We start from the raw sequence: 14,788 nt of genomic DNA, 5'->3' as shown, positions 1-14,788 counted from the left end.
ACCGCGCCTTCCCCTGCTCTATAGTCAGGAAGACAGGACATAGCCTTAACCTGCACATGGGGAGGTTTATGTTAGACATTAGGATGAAATTCTTCACAGAAAGGGTGATTAGACAGTGGAATGGGCTGCTGAGGGAGGTGATGGAGTCACCGTCCCTGGAGGTATTTAAAAAAAGACTGGATGTGGCACTCAGGGCCAGGGTCTGGTTGACGAGGTGGTGTTGGGTCATAGGTTGGACTCGATGATCTCAAAGGTCTTTTCCAACCTAATCGGTTCCGTGGTTCTGTGCCTCCCACTGGGGCAGAGGGCTCGGCAGCCCGGCACGTTGAACGCTGTGTTCTCTATGCTGAGATTGGTCACGTTAAATGGCAGGTGGTCACATCAAATGGAACGAGTGGCAGGTCCGGCCATTTTGGCCTGTGGTGTGCCAAGCGCCTGTCCCTATGCAAAGCACGGCACGGGCTCCGTTGGATCTCCTCTGCTGTCACTGTTCACGTTCAGCTGTCGGCCATGTGAGGAATGCCATGAAACAAGTAGGAAATGGCTCGGCTGCCATCACTGCCCCAGGAGCAGATGTCGTTGCCTGCGCAATGCCACAGGCAAAGCTTCCCTCAGGAGTCACACAGCGCCCAGAGGTGTTTGCAGGCTGCAGCAGCTTGCCTTCCTCAAGAACTAAAGGGCCTTTGCATCATATTTTCTACCATGGATTCTTGAAGACACCAATCCTAATGTGAAAGTCTGGGATCTGGCTTACACCCAGACTTCACCCCGGTCCTACATTGGTGCTGGGTGTCTAGCATGGGCCCTCACAATCCACCCAGCCATCAGCTGCAGGTGACATGTCCGCTTGGGTGTCACTCTCGGTCAAACTGAGGGTACATATGAGTGTAGACAGAGTCTGGTGAAAGCGTTTCGTGACTGACATGTCCTAAAACACAGGTAGTTCAGCTGGCTAAAGCTGTTTCAGGAAGCAGTATAGGACATGGGTTCTTCACTCTACACAGAAAGGCCTTCTTCAGTCTGTCCTGCTGTTAAAGGCCAGCATCTGTCATTGTCTCTAACTGAAGTCCCCTGCTGTGGTGCTCTGGCCATTTTTTATTTTTCTCACAAATCTTGCTGTTATCACTATGACATGGTATGGAGCCATATAATCTATCGTCATTTCTTGATGGCTTTTCTTGCATCCAACTTCTCCTCCACTGCTTCTTCAGCAATGGTGGCATTCCTTCCTCATCCCCACACTCTACATTGTGGCTGGGGAAGGACAGATGTGTATTTCAAGGCAAGCAGGGTAGTGGTGGGGAATAAACTGCTGCATCACACAAGTAACAGGTGGATTTGTGTGAATGCAAAACCTAAACCTGACAAAGACATGAGTTTGCATAAGCTGAATTTTAACCTGTTGGAAATGAGAGGTTCTTCTACATTAGAAATTGAGGATTTGATTATCTACACTTGGCTGCCTAGGCTGGCTGCCCCTGTCTGGCTGGTGGCTGCTGAACTGAGGCTCACCTGGGCAGAGTCAGAGCTTTGATCTGGAAAAGCAGCAGGGCAGCACCCTGTGAATGGAGATGTGTGCTTGAACTGTGCATTGCCACACTTTGGGAGGCAGTGACTCTACTGCCTCCATATTCTCTCAAGTGTTACAACTACAGTTGGGGTTTACTGTTTTAACTTAGCACAGGCTTCCTTTAGAGCACTGACCTGCATTATCAATTCAAGTTTTGCCACTGTCTGATTCCTGACACAGTTTTATTTTAATAAAAGTTTTGCTTTAGTCTAACATAATAATATTCAGAATACTGTTTCAATTGCACAATATTAATTTTTGGCCTCCATTAAAGTTACGTTTTAGGAGTATCTGTGTGACAGGTAGGTCTGCCTAGCTAAGGACATGGTTAAAACAAACACTGCTGTGCTGAGCTGCAAAATTATGGGAAAGATTTCTTCATTTAACAATGGGGATGTACCATGGGGGATCTTTGCTTCTAGTGAGAGAACCTCACAGCCCCAAGGTGCTGAACTGTCAGCAATAGCTGCAGTGTTAAGAAAGTTTAGAATGAATAATAGTAATGACAGTGCACAGTGGCTTACTTCAAAATGCTTCTGCCTGCATGCAATCTCATTCCACAGAAGACAGCAATATCATTTACTACATTTGTTCTAACTTTGGGTATATCATAAATGAGGACTGACGAACATTTTGTTTAGATGAACAAATTTCATGATGTTCCACTTGTCTTTTTAATTAGCATTTCAAATAGAGAGAAAAAAGAGCTTATTACAATTAGCAAACTTCTAACTTTTTTTTAGATATACATCTCTCCTGACAACCATCCCATAATGACCTGCATAATTTAGCTTAAGTTTGCTTTTTAATGCAGGTTACAGACGAGTGACACCTAGCTGAAGGGGGAAGTACTTTGAATATGCATGGTCTTCTATTTTGTAGGTATCTCCATATTTTCATATGCAATTAGTTATTTGCATTTTGAGCTATATTTCTTGACAGAAGCCCAAAAAAGTACTGTGTGTAAAATACACAATCTATACTACAAGGTTACTAGCAGAATTGAAAGAATTTTTCAAGTTTCAGGTCCTCATGAACATGTTTAAGATGTTGCAAAGTATTAAACACAGTCCACCTGTGTTTCCAGCCCTCTGAAACACTGAGCAGGTAGATTCTGTTCTGTATTGCATTCACCCTGTATGATGCCAGGAGATACCATCACTTCCCTTGAGCTCTGGCATGTTCTCAATTCAGTGTTCTGACCTTAATGAAGGGACTACTTGGTAACAGTGTTGCTTAATCTTCCACTGAAATAACTATTAGAAGATATGTAACTGTGCATCATATAGATTATATAAGTATTAAAACAATTTAAAAAATTGAGAGACTTGCAGAAAAATAGGAATATGTTATTTTAATTAAGCAAAAACAGAGTTATAATCACTCTTTCTAAAAATAAAATTAGACTCTTTATCAATCCTTAACATCTGCATTTAATATTTTCTTCTAAACAAAAATACAGATGTGATTATGTAGCAAATTACAGTCTTTGACAACGTATAGTATTTACGTTCTCTTACACTTACTTTAATTCTAATTTGGTCATTAATACTTGATTCATTACTGCAACATGTTACTTGTAGTAAAAGTGCCACAATTGAACTATAAACATGACATTGCCATCTTAAAACTGCTTTGCTATAAACTGTAGAGAATATACAGCGTTACAAAGTTGTTGTGTTTTTATCAAAATATACAAACCCCCCAAACCTAACACAAGCTAACAATATTTTTCTTATGAACTATACAGTTATATAAAATATTTGTAAAATTATCTTTGTATTTATAAATATTCTACCTTATTTGCTTTGGTCTATATTTATCACCATACAAGTCCACTTAGAAGATATCTTTGTGTACTTTCTTTGAAACATCTTTACACTTTCCTGTGTTTATTATTCTATTATCCTTATTTAAATTGAACCAAAGCTGCCATGAAACCAAAATTTCTCAAAGGGTTCATAGCATTCACCAGTGACAGAATAAGTAAGTGGACTGTATTATTACTTCAATCAATACTGTATTATCATTTCAACTGTAGTTTTATTGTACCCAAGCTATAGTTTCTTTTAAAATATTCAAGAAGACAAAGTTAAGTAACAAATTGTGAACCATCACAGAGAATGAAGTCAAGAATCACTAACCCTTGTCATGACCTAATTTTTTAACACTTCACAGGGATGAACATGACTACCAGAAATGCAGATACGGTACAACAGAGCCCTAGCATATAAAATGCAACTTACAGACATACACCTGCTTAGACTTTTTGAAGCATCTCAGTTAAAATGAATCACACTTCCACAAAACAGTATTAACTGGAACATTTTGGTGCTGTCTTTCAGAAGCCCATTCTCCCAGTTCTTAGTGATCTGTGCAGCTGCAGGCGCCCCACAGCCTCTGGAGTGGCAGGACGAGGGAGGCAGAAGGCTGACACTCCTTCCTCTAGCAGCCCGCTCCTGGCCCCTCTGCTGTTGCCACGGGACCCTGCTGGAAGTGTTGGTGGTATCACTGAGAAGGGACATCTGAAGGTTAAATGTTGCATTTAAGGCATGGAGATGACAGGGAACCCCACAAACTGGCCCTATACTTGTTTATACACAGGGATAGCCTCAGGGATATATATGGAAGCAAGAGTCTTATTTACCTACTCATCGCAAACTCAAAGTATTTACGGGGAGTTGCTCTATTGTTTGTGTCCAGTCATTATTCCAGGATGAGGAGGGAAACTGTCTACATGTCCTTCTGTTAAGAACTGTATTTCTAAAAGACAAGAGCTGCAGACCCACCAGGAGGTGGACATTTCTACACAGGATTTCTGTTTCATGAGAACAATTTTCTTTAGACCAATGCACCTGAAGAGTTCACCAGGCCACTGACATGGGGATTTATGCAGTTTGGAAGACTGGCTATAGCAAGTTCCACTGAACTTTTATTAAATGTCTCAGAGATATATAAATTGGGAATACTTCTCACACCTCCACTTAGACTTAACAGTTATTATGGTAACTACAAAACTGAATATGGAAAGGAAAAGAGTAGTTTAAACTCCTGAATATGTTTCGTAAAGGCTGAGTTACAGAAAAGCATAGCAGAACTCAAATGTACTTCGGCACACCCAAGCCCATGAAACACTTCCCACCTTCACTTTAGAATACACAAGATTACAATTAGTTCCTTTATAAACACATTACTTTTGTAAAAAAAAAAAAAAAAGAAATGCAATGTATGGTTTCTGCAGCAAAAATTCCTTCTACAGAATACACCATGAACCTACTCATTACTTTTGCTTCAAACAATTCTGATTCAAAACCAGGACTGTAAAATAGTTCAGTGACGACTTTCTTGTAATATTAAGTAGAAGGGTTTGAGTTGGCCATTTTTCTTTCTCTCTATGCTAGAGTCTGTTGTGGCAAAAGTATTTTGGATGTTCCAAATTAAATTTGTATTATTGCAAATATTAGTTTTTCTGTGTTATTTTTTCTTTTGCATATATTGACACATTTAGATGAAGAAATTTGACCATACTGATACGTTTCCCCATTCAATACATCTTTATCTTCTCCAATATATATTTTTCTTCTCCTTTGCACAATTGTCACTCAGAGTATAACTTCTGTAGTTACATTTTGTGTATTTTTCACTTTGCTTCCTTCTGAGCCAAGGAAAGGTGGATTTTCCAAAAGTTTAGTGCTTTCATTGCAAAACTGTTCTTTTCTATCTTGTGTGCCTGGACTTTTGAATAGATGTTTCTTCTGGTGCATTCCCAGAGCAGCTGCAGTCTTGCAAATTTTGGGGCACTGAAAGCAAGCATATCCTTTTCCATTATGTTCACGTACGTGCCTTTGCTCATGGTTCCTTTTGGTAGAAAGGTATAAGAAGCTCTGAAAGCAAAACTGACAGTGGTAGCGTTTTTCTCCAGTATGAATTCTTTCATGTATTTTGAGTGTTTCATTTAAAGTGAATGCCTTATTACAGTATTGGCAGACAAAATCTTTGACACCCAGGTGAATACGTTCATGTTTCTGTAGATTACCAGGAACTGAGAAACACTTACCACAGGTTTTGCAAGTGTAGGGCTTTTCCCCAGTGTGACACCTCATATGCATTTTTAAAGTGGATGGACTTTGAAATTGTTTTTGGCATAACTCACAAATGTAAGGCTTTGAAGCAGCTACATGCCAGTGTACATGTTCTTGAGCTTCTCCTGTGGAAGACTGGTCTCTTTCACAGAGCTCACAGTGAAGATTAGGCATTTCTGTGTTCTCCTCCTGGCTGACCACCTTTTCCTCGGGAGCATTCCTGAGCGCATACTCTCGACTGCACGTGTTGTGGCTTTCTATATCAGTGCTCTTGCTTCCGTGCTTTTTCCTCCACTTGGTCTTTTTCATTTTTCTTAGCTGTTTGGATTTCTTTTTTGGTTTATAGTTATAATAAGGTCTCCAGGGTTTATCACTGGAGTCCTGGTCACTAACATCATCACACATTTCTGTCAGCTCCAGGCATTCTGAGCTGTAGAGTCTAGACGGGCTTTTTTCTTTTACCTCCATTTCTGGTTCTTCAGTGAGATTGTCCTGTTTGGACTCGTGTTTGGATTTTCGGCCCCTTTTACAAAATAGCTTAGATCCTAATATATGTCTTTTTACAATGGCTTCATTACCAATTTTTACTGTTATCTGACAAAGAGGTGCGACATTGCTGTCAGCAGATGTTCCAGGTAAGGCAGGCTTTGCAATGTATGTTTCAGTTTTACTAGACTCTTGGACAGTACTTGTAGTTTTGCTACATGAACCTTCAGATCCTGTCACGTGCTGCGTATCCTCAGTTGCTTCTGCCCTGTTGTACAGCAGTGTTTTCTTTTTATCCTTAATAGTTTTTGATTTTGTAACACACTTCCCATAATTATCCGACCCATACTTACAGTCATCACTTACGGGCTGACTGGGTGGGTTATTTGAAGATTCTGTCTTACTGTTTTCTATGGAAGTGACCGTTTTACTGTGCATTATTACTGAAGAAACTCTGCTACTGTGCATTATAACAGAGGGTGCAGAACTGCTGTAACTGATGACAGAGGTTGAATTTTCATTCACATTAGCTAAAGACACAACTGAGGAATCACACTCCTGTGAACTTGAGTCATTTGCAGCAGTGGAAACTCTTTTTTCAGCTGGGAAAAAGTCCCTCTGTAGGTCGGAATTTAAGATACCTACTCCTCCAGAGAAGGAATTCTGAGTATTTGTGGAAGATGCTGCATTATTACCTGAAGATGTATCCAAGGCCAGAGTTCTGTTGTTAGATATTATACTACGTTGAAAATTCAGCGGTGGTAGCTCAGAGCTAAGAGAGCTGGGAATGAAACAGTTAGTAGAAGCAGTTTCATTAGCCTGGGTACTTGCTGGAACATTTTCATAGGAAGAATTTCGATAGGATTTATAAGGCAGTCGCCTGCATTTCATAGGTAAGAGTCGATACAGTTTGTATGGGTACATATTTGGTTTTAAACCCCCATTGGCCGTCTTTTTATTTACTGACAGGCGATGGTCAATTGCATGGAAAGACTTCTGGTGATTTTTCAGTATATAGTAAGTCATGAAGGTCTCCAGACAGAAAATGCACTGGTAGCGCCTCTCTCCGGTGTGCCAGATCTCGTGTCGGGTGCGGTACTCAGCTAACGCGAAGACTTTATTGCAGTAGTGACAAGGGTATGTTCTCCTCCAGGAATGCACATTTGCATGTCTGCGAAGGCTGGACAAGGTGACGTAACTACGCTTGCAAACAACGCAAGTGTATAATATCTGCCCATCAACGACTTTAACCAAATGATCTGTTTCTGGTAAAGTGCGGTTTGCATTAGAACAATCAGTGATGCTGTTTTCAGACAAAGGAGGCTCTGTGTTCGCACAGGAGCTTCCATTCCGTCCCTCTGTAGCAGTATGGTTATCTGCAAAATTTTGTTCATTTCCATTGTGAGCTGATAAGTTACTTGATCTCATGCAGACTTGTTCATGACTTTCCAGTATATTTAGATTTGCAAATTGTTTGCTGCAGTATTTGCATATGAAAGTTTCCTGATGCTCTGAGTGGAGCTGAAGGTGAGCAGTGAGTAACACCCGGTCATTGAATGATTTTGCACAATAGTTACAACTGTAAACAGGTGGAGTGACTGTCGCCCCAGATGCAGAGACATTAGCAGAAGTGTTTCCCTCTTCTCTGGATACATGTAGATCTCCTGTTTTATTCTGAGATTTTGGAAAGGAAGTAATTGTCTGATCGCTAACTGCTTCGTGCTGGGCTTCTGCAGCGCTTAGAGTGGAGGCTGGTACTTTGGCTACTGCCAAACCAGTACCCTGGGGCTTAATGGCTGACTTAGGAGTACTACCTGCTTGTTTTCCCTGCTGAATGACTGGGGTGGCTTGGTGATTTTCATAGCGGTCCTCACCCACCTGGTATGAAGGGCTGCTGTCCTGGTCAACAAAAGGTGCTCCTTGTGAATTATCTCCCCCGGAAGAAACTGCATAGGAGTGTTCAGCCAGGGTACTGGCTGGCTCAGTATCTTTGCACACATTGCTTCTGTCAAGGCCGATGCTGGGAGCTTGTATTGTGTCAGATACCTTTTTAAAGCTGGCCCTCAAATCAAGGGGAGAAAACAAATTGTTTTCTGTTTCAAAAATTGAGAATGCATTTGTAATTCGTGGTCCGTTTGTCACAGCAGAATCTTCATGTCGCTTTTCATGTTTTTCTTCTTTGACAGTCCCTTTTTCATTAACACAATATGAATAGGGACAGGGGGAACTTGAAAAGTTTACATCTGTAAGATCTTCTAGAAATGATATTCCCAGTTTTTTCCCTGCAGCTGCAAGGTCCGTTACAGTTTCCTGCCTCTTAACAACTACTGTGGAACTGTAGATGTAATTCAGTATCTCTGTAAACACTTCAGCTTTGAGATCATCTAACTCCAGTACATGACCTGAAATACAGATAGTACGACTCCAAAAAATGTTTTTGAAGTAAAGGCTTGAAGCTGCCAGCACATTACTATGGGCTTTAAATTTGGTGTCTTCCACGATTATGGTGACATCGCATAAAATACCCCGAATGCGCTGTTCATTTAAAATGGAAAGTACAGTGTCACTGTGGAAGTCATCCTTGAGGTCCTTTGAATGGGACATGACTGTCATCTACAAGAGAAAAAAAAAGTAAATTAGAAGGCATTTTTCATCCATTTCAGTTACACATTATGTTTATAGTCTTTTTAATATATTTTTTAGTTTATTAACTTTTAAAGTTTAAGAATGAGTAAAATTCTGTCATAATATTTCAGGTTTAATTCATCTTATATTCTCTGGTGCCAACACTAGTACAGGATATGTCTGTCCAGATCAAGGAGGCAGGAGCACCAGCAGCTCCTCAGTAGGAGGCAGGGGATGCCTCTCACTCCCCCCTGGCTTGAAGCTGCTGTCCATCCTGAGCCTTTCACGGAGAATTCACCGATGTCTTTTGCTATGCCAGCGGGTGCAGCTGCTCAGGGTCACCCCAAAGGACTCCCTGAAGCCTGGATGGAATTCCCCAGCATGCCAGGGGGGCACCGGGCACAGCCGAAGGGGAAGGCTGTGTTGCCGAGGTTCTGTGCAGAGGAGGACTTTGATTCCGGGGTGTTTGTCAGACACCGACTTCACAGCACAGCTGCATCTGACCTCCTTAATAAGCTCATATTTAAACCACAGCAAGAGAGTCTCAGTTTCAGGGTAAGGCTTTATAAGCAAATGAATGCACAAGGAACACAATTTGGTAGACAACAGTGAAGTACCTGTAACACTGTTTATGTGAACAGATTTTTTTTTGGAATAGTGATTAAATTCCCTCAATAATTTACACTACTTTAAATTAACTGAAAAGTTCTGAGTAAAACAAGTAGAAAATAATGGAATAACAAGTAGAAAATAAGAGAGTTTTTTTCCTTCAGTTATAGTTCATACTTAATGTTCACATTTTATAATTAGATAGTATGTTCTTAATTTCTTTCAAATAGTAAGATTTAATTGCAATAATAAGTACCATTAAATAACTGCTAATATATAATAATTAGGTTTAATGCTGACAAAAACTATTTAGATTAGCCAGGCTGTTACTATATGAATATACTGGTTCATTCCATTGAGGAAAAATATGCAAAATATGAATGAAAAATATTCTGGAAAAAATTGATTAATTTGCCAGTTGAATTTGAATTTTGACAATTTTTGCCAACTGAATTTTTTATCTGGTGAAAATTGGTTTTCACCAGATGGTTTTTCTCAAATTCAGATCTGTACCACATAATGAGGTTTATTCCTTTTTCCCCCATGTCTGGAGTAGTGTTTTGAACTTCTACTGTCCCTTTCTGACTTCAAAGCATGACATAATAGTTGTGCTAGTGGAACTTACCAATCACTACAGTAAAAAAAGTCACACTTCTTAAAGACCCCTTTCTTTAAACTTGTGCAATTAAAATGCACCTTAAAGAATATTACTGACAGAAATTTTGAAAGACAGGCTAAAATATTACAACCTCTAAGTTAGGATTTACCTTCTAAACACTCCATCTGCTGCTCCAAACTTTAATGTTCAGCTTTAAAAATTTTACTATGACTTTTACCCTCAAATACTTTATGTTAAGAATGCCAATATATAAGATAGGTTTGATCCAAATGGCAAAAAAAAAGTTTGACCCATATTCACTAAGCAAACAGCAATGGCCATTTGGAACACATTGGCTCATTCACCCAAAATACTGGTGTTACAAATGAAGTTCTATATGTCTAATTTAATAATCAACAAAATTGAATTTAGCAGCAATTTTAATTGAACAGCAATTTTATATAAATGAATACAAGCAAGTACATTAAATATAATCAAGCATATACAAAAAAATTTGGCAGTGATTAATTAAGTATGACTAAGGTTTATATAAAGCATAAGCAAAACTGACTGGGGTATGGGGAGGGCTCCTCACCCTGCCTCACGTACAAAACAAAAGGAATCCAAACACTTCTCTACTGTATGCTAATACACATTCATCAATATTTCCCAGAAATCTCCTCCCACTTTTGATTCCTGAAACCTACTCGCTATACTGCATAGCACACGCTCCACTGGCTGCTAGGGGTCTCCGGGCTTTTTGGTGGTATTTTCAGTGGCAGGCTCACCATCTTCCTCACTGTCCTCTGAATAACCTTACAGGTTGTACATGCACACAGCTTTGTGTTATGTAAGTAAGCATTATGTTCCAAATAAGCCATATTATTTCATAGATAAAACCACTACTTAGATTCCATACCTGGAATCATCCTGACTTTGCTAATCCCAAGGCTGATTCTGTTTTCTGGAATTGTCCCAACTTTGTTCATCCCAAGGCCAATTCTGTTTTGGGATCTTGCTTATCTCAGTATTACATCCTGTATCCTGTTTTTCATGTGTACCATTTGCAAAGGGGCCCATCTGCTTTGTAACACTAATCACATATACTTTTCCTTTATTATTTTATAACAATTCTTTTCTAAAATATTGATATAGTTACGATTTAATTAGCACAAATCATATCTATTTTTCACACTGGGAAGTAATCTGTTCTGGAAAATAGGCCCTTTATCACAAAGTACAGTAATAGAAGTCATACACTCTTGCTCTAACCCATCTAATTACACTCAGAACACTTTTATCACAAATCCACAAACTATGTCCCTGCAAATCAAATTACACAAAAAGTTGCAACAACTTTACCGTGAAGACAAACCAAACATACTATGAACAAGACTGTAATTTGGTACATTACAGATGAAGCTTGGAAGTAAAATTTTTACCTTGCAGCATGGCCACTGCTTCTATCAGGAAAGGTGTTGTCTTTGCAATTAGTCAAAATTTCTAATAGACTTTGATGGCTGAGAATTTTCAATGCACAGAATTCAGAACAAAACTGTGATTCACAAAAAATACCTCTGATGTTTCCCATGATATGCCATGGATGTCAAGAAACAAATTCATCAATATAATGGTGATAGAAACATACATGAATATTATTTTGATTATTTGATCATTCTCAGCAGCTGTAAATCTAGATGCAGTGTTTTGTGCCTTGAAATGTTAAAATCATAGTTTATGATGGGTTTGTTTGTGACACTAATTTGGCTTACAATAAGTGATATTTACTCATTTGGAATGGCAACCTGAAATTCACAGTGGTTAGATACAGTTACCTGCTTTGCTTGGGTATCTGAAAATTCAGATGTAACTGTAGATAGCTTCTGGCATATGGAGTCTACAGAAAGCATACCACCAATTCTTTTCTTCCAGCAAGCAGCCACTATTCCATAATTGATTCCTTTTTCTCATTGACAATGTCTGAGATTACATCTGACTTGCTCATGTGATGTGGTATTAGAAACGAACTGTCAGACATCAAAAGCATTTCACAACAGGAGCTATTGATAGGGTTATTTCCTGAGTATAGGAAATAAATGATGTCAACTCTACCTCCCAGTGAACTGCCCCACAGGAACTTGCCTGTGTTTTTTCTGTTTCTTTATTGGAGACAGCTGGTTTTAGTTCAAAGACACATCACCTGACAGACTGTTTGCTAAGTGTATCAGGCTGCTAATGCCATGCTGAGAGGCATACAAACCCAAGTGGGTTTAGTACAAGTCTTATTATTCAACTAATTATCTTGAAATTTATCTTCCTAAGGACAAAAGTGAGTATTTGAAATTTCTACTTGCCATGTACATAGACTGACAGCTTTTGCGGTCCTGGACAATTTGGTATGCTCAGTAAAATACTAAACTAGATTCCTTGTGTCAACATTGTAGGAATGATAATTTGCTATTTGGTCATTTAATTTTTTTTTCTGTGTGCTAAACCGTAAGCTAGATATCTCATTGGAAAGTTACACATAAAAATTCCAGAGCAAATCAGTCTTCAGAGCCAACACTTTTTCCTTCTTCATCTCAAACTACACATACCTCAAATAGTCCATTTATTCATGTCTGTAATGATTCTCTACTGCGTTCTATTTCACCTGTCTTGCTTTCTGCATTTGGAAAAACATGTCTGAAATGCTATAAAATCAAAATGCCCTACCTAGCACACATATAAGTGGAGTATTTTAGGAATTTTTCTACATTCCATTTGCAGTTCATACTGTAAAATTAAAAACCTGCTCTTCACTTTCCAAGGGAGCACTACCAAGACCAATATACATGCAGATCAAACTTTTCAGACATGTTAATATTAAATATTTTTCATTAAACCACTGGAAGGTCCATTCAGAAGTAACTACTCTTCTGTATGATTTTTATTATAATGTTAAAGAAGAAAATTTAGTTTTATTTGTAAAGTTTTCCCAAAACATATCTAAATACCATTTGACGTATTAAAGCGCAACAGAACTCCTCAGCCAACTAATCCCTTTTTTCTCCACAAATCTGTCTGTTAATTTCATACTCTTTACTCTCAATCCAGACATAAATAATATTTTAGGAATCTCAACAGTACCTTTGTAGCATTACCTAATGGTCTTTGGTACACCTGTTAATAACTTCAGGTTCAGAACAGCAGAATTTTTGATTAGGGGTTACTATTTGCAGATTTTCTGCAAAAACAGTAACAGACTTAACCTGTCCTTAAAAGTTGTTGGAATCACTTGGAAAAATAAGATTTAAATATTCATCTGAAACTTAAGTGTAATGATCAGTAGGTTTATTAAATTATAACAGTACATTTTCTGACATCAACAGAACAGCATTCCACAATAGCAGTCACAAATGAAAATAAGTAGTATTAAAAGTTAATGTCAAGATCAGAGATTGATGCATCCAAACACAAATTTGACTACTTACACCTCACAGATGACACTGCTAATCATAAATAGAGAAGCCAGCTCTACATAGACAGAGCTGAGAATAGAAGCTAGTGTTAATTTTTATATTAACATTACTCTGAAGTCAATAAGAGTTCAGAATAATTTTTACTGACCCATGAATACTAAATAGAAATTTTTTAGTACCACAGAGAACTATTACAATCTAGGAATATTCTTTTAACTTCTGCTTATCTTTTGAAATCCACTGTCAGGCAAGTGTACCCCATTACATATGAGATTATTCTATTCCACTTCAGTCAGCTAAATTTGAAAGACAAGCTAGTGGCATAACAAAAAAACTCCAAAGCATTAGGGGCAGTTGCTAGTACCCAGGCAAAATCAAAACCAGCAAGATAAAAGATGAACTGTAGTAAGAATTCTCCCTGTTTTCTTACTCCATGAATTTCTACTGGGTTTTTTAAATGTTAGTATATTCTGGTACTAACCAACAGGACACTACAGAAATATGTTCATTCCGTATCTTCCCTATGTTCGTTTTCACCCCACTCTGTAAAGGTACTCTGAAGTCTCTGTTTTGTTTCCAGCTGGCTTCTCCAGCTGAGGAGGAACATTCACCTGTATCTTAGGTCTCCTTAAAGATGCAGGTTTTGTCCTAGAGCCGAAATGGAAGCAGGCATCACCAATAAACTAAACCCCCAAACAAGTACATCCCCCCCTACACACACATCGCCCCAGCTCTGACCCTTGCTTACCTGGAAACTTCTGTCCAACCATCACTGCTACGGTGACTGCCCAGGTTTTTATGGAATCATTTCACCAGTCCTATGTCGGCAGCAGGGCTGCCTGGATCAGGGCGCTGCAGCCTCCCTGCAACCTTGGGCATGCAGGGCCGTGTTCACGGTGTTTAATGACGTTAATGATGTCTAACGACTTTCAATAGCTCGCAGGATCGTGTAGCTTAGTGCTCACTCTACAGAGCTACACGTTAATTCTTCAACTGCATTGAGAGACCTTCTCTTCGGACTCTCAATCCTCACATCCCTCCTGCCTTGTTGCTACAGAAGAGCATTACTTTAAATGTTTTTTTGCGTTTTCCTCTTTTAATTCGACAGCTGGGGGGGCTGGGGTGGGGTGATGGAATGTAGCCTAAGAGTACGTCAGTGTTAACAGACCTCTGATAGCCCGCGACGAAGCATTCCTTCAGAACGGGGATTCTTCCCCACTATTGGCATCCCGACCTCAATTCCCTCACTCCCCGCTTTACGCTTCCCGTGACCTCTCCCACCGCACGGAACAGCCCGCCCGGCTTCGGCAGCGCCTCGCTCGGATACGTAGGACGAGTCCGTGCCCGGCGCCCCGTT

At 39.4% G+C, this 14,788-nt stretch overlaps 1 protein-coding gene across 6 annotated transcripts in view; it reads right to left on the bottom strand.

The window, feature by feature from the left end:
* Nucleotides 1-2,906: 2,906 nt before the first annotated feature.
* Nucleotides 2,907-14,788, bottom strand: part of ZBTB38 (zinc finger and BTB domain containing 38) — a 25,533-nt gene continuing 13,651 nt past the window's right edge. For 5 of the 6 annotated variants that reach the window (XM_031060042.1, XM_005424676.2, XM_031060041.1 and 2 more), the window contains one exon: nucleotides 2,907-8,751. In XM_031060042.1, coding sequence (XP_030915902.1) covers nucleotides 5,173-8,751 — 3,579 coding nt within the window. In that variant the 3' untranslated portion in view covers nucleotides 2,907-5,172. Of the gene's footprint in view, nucleotides 8,752-14,179; nucleotides 14,279-14,788 lie in introns of those variants that run through there. The other variant, XM_031060043.1, reaches the window with a different exon arrangement.

The sequence above is a fragment of the Geospiza fortis genome, unplaced genomic scaffold, assembly GCF_000277835.1.
Source record: "Geospiza fortis unplaced genomic scaffold, GeoFor_1.0 scaffold318, whole genome shotgun sequence".
Taxonomy (NCBI): Eukaryota; Metazoa; Chordata; class Aves; order Passeriformes; family Thraupidae; genus Geospiza; species Geospiza fortis.
Note: the sequence above shows the minus strand (reverse complement) of the source record. Positions and strands in the feature narration are given on the sequence as shown.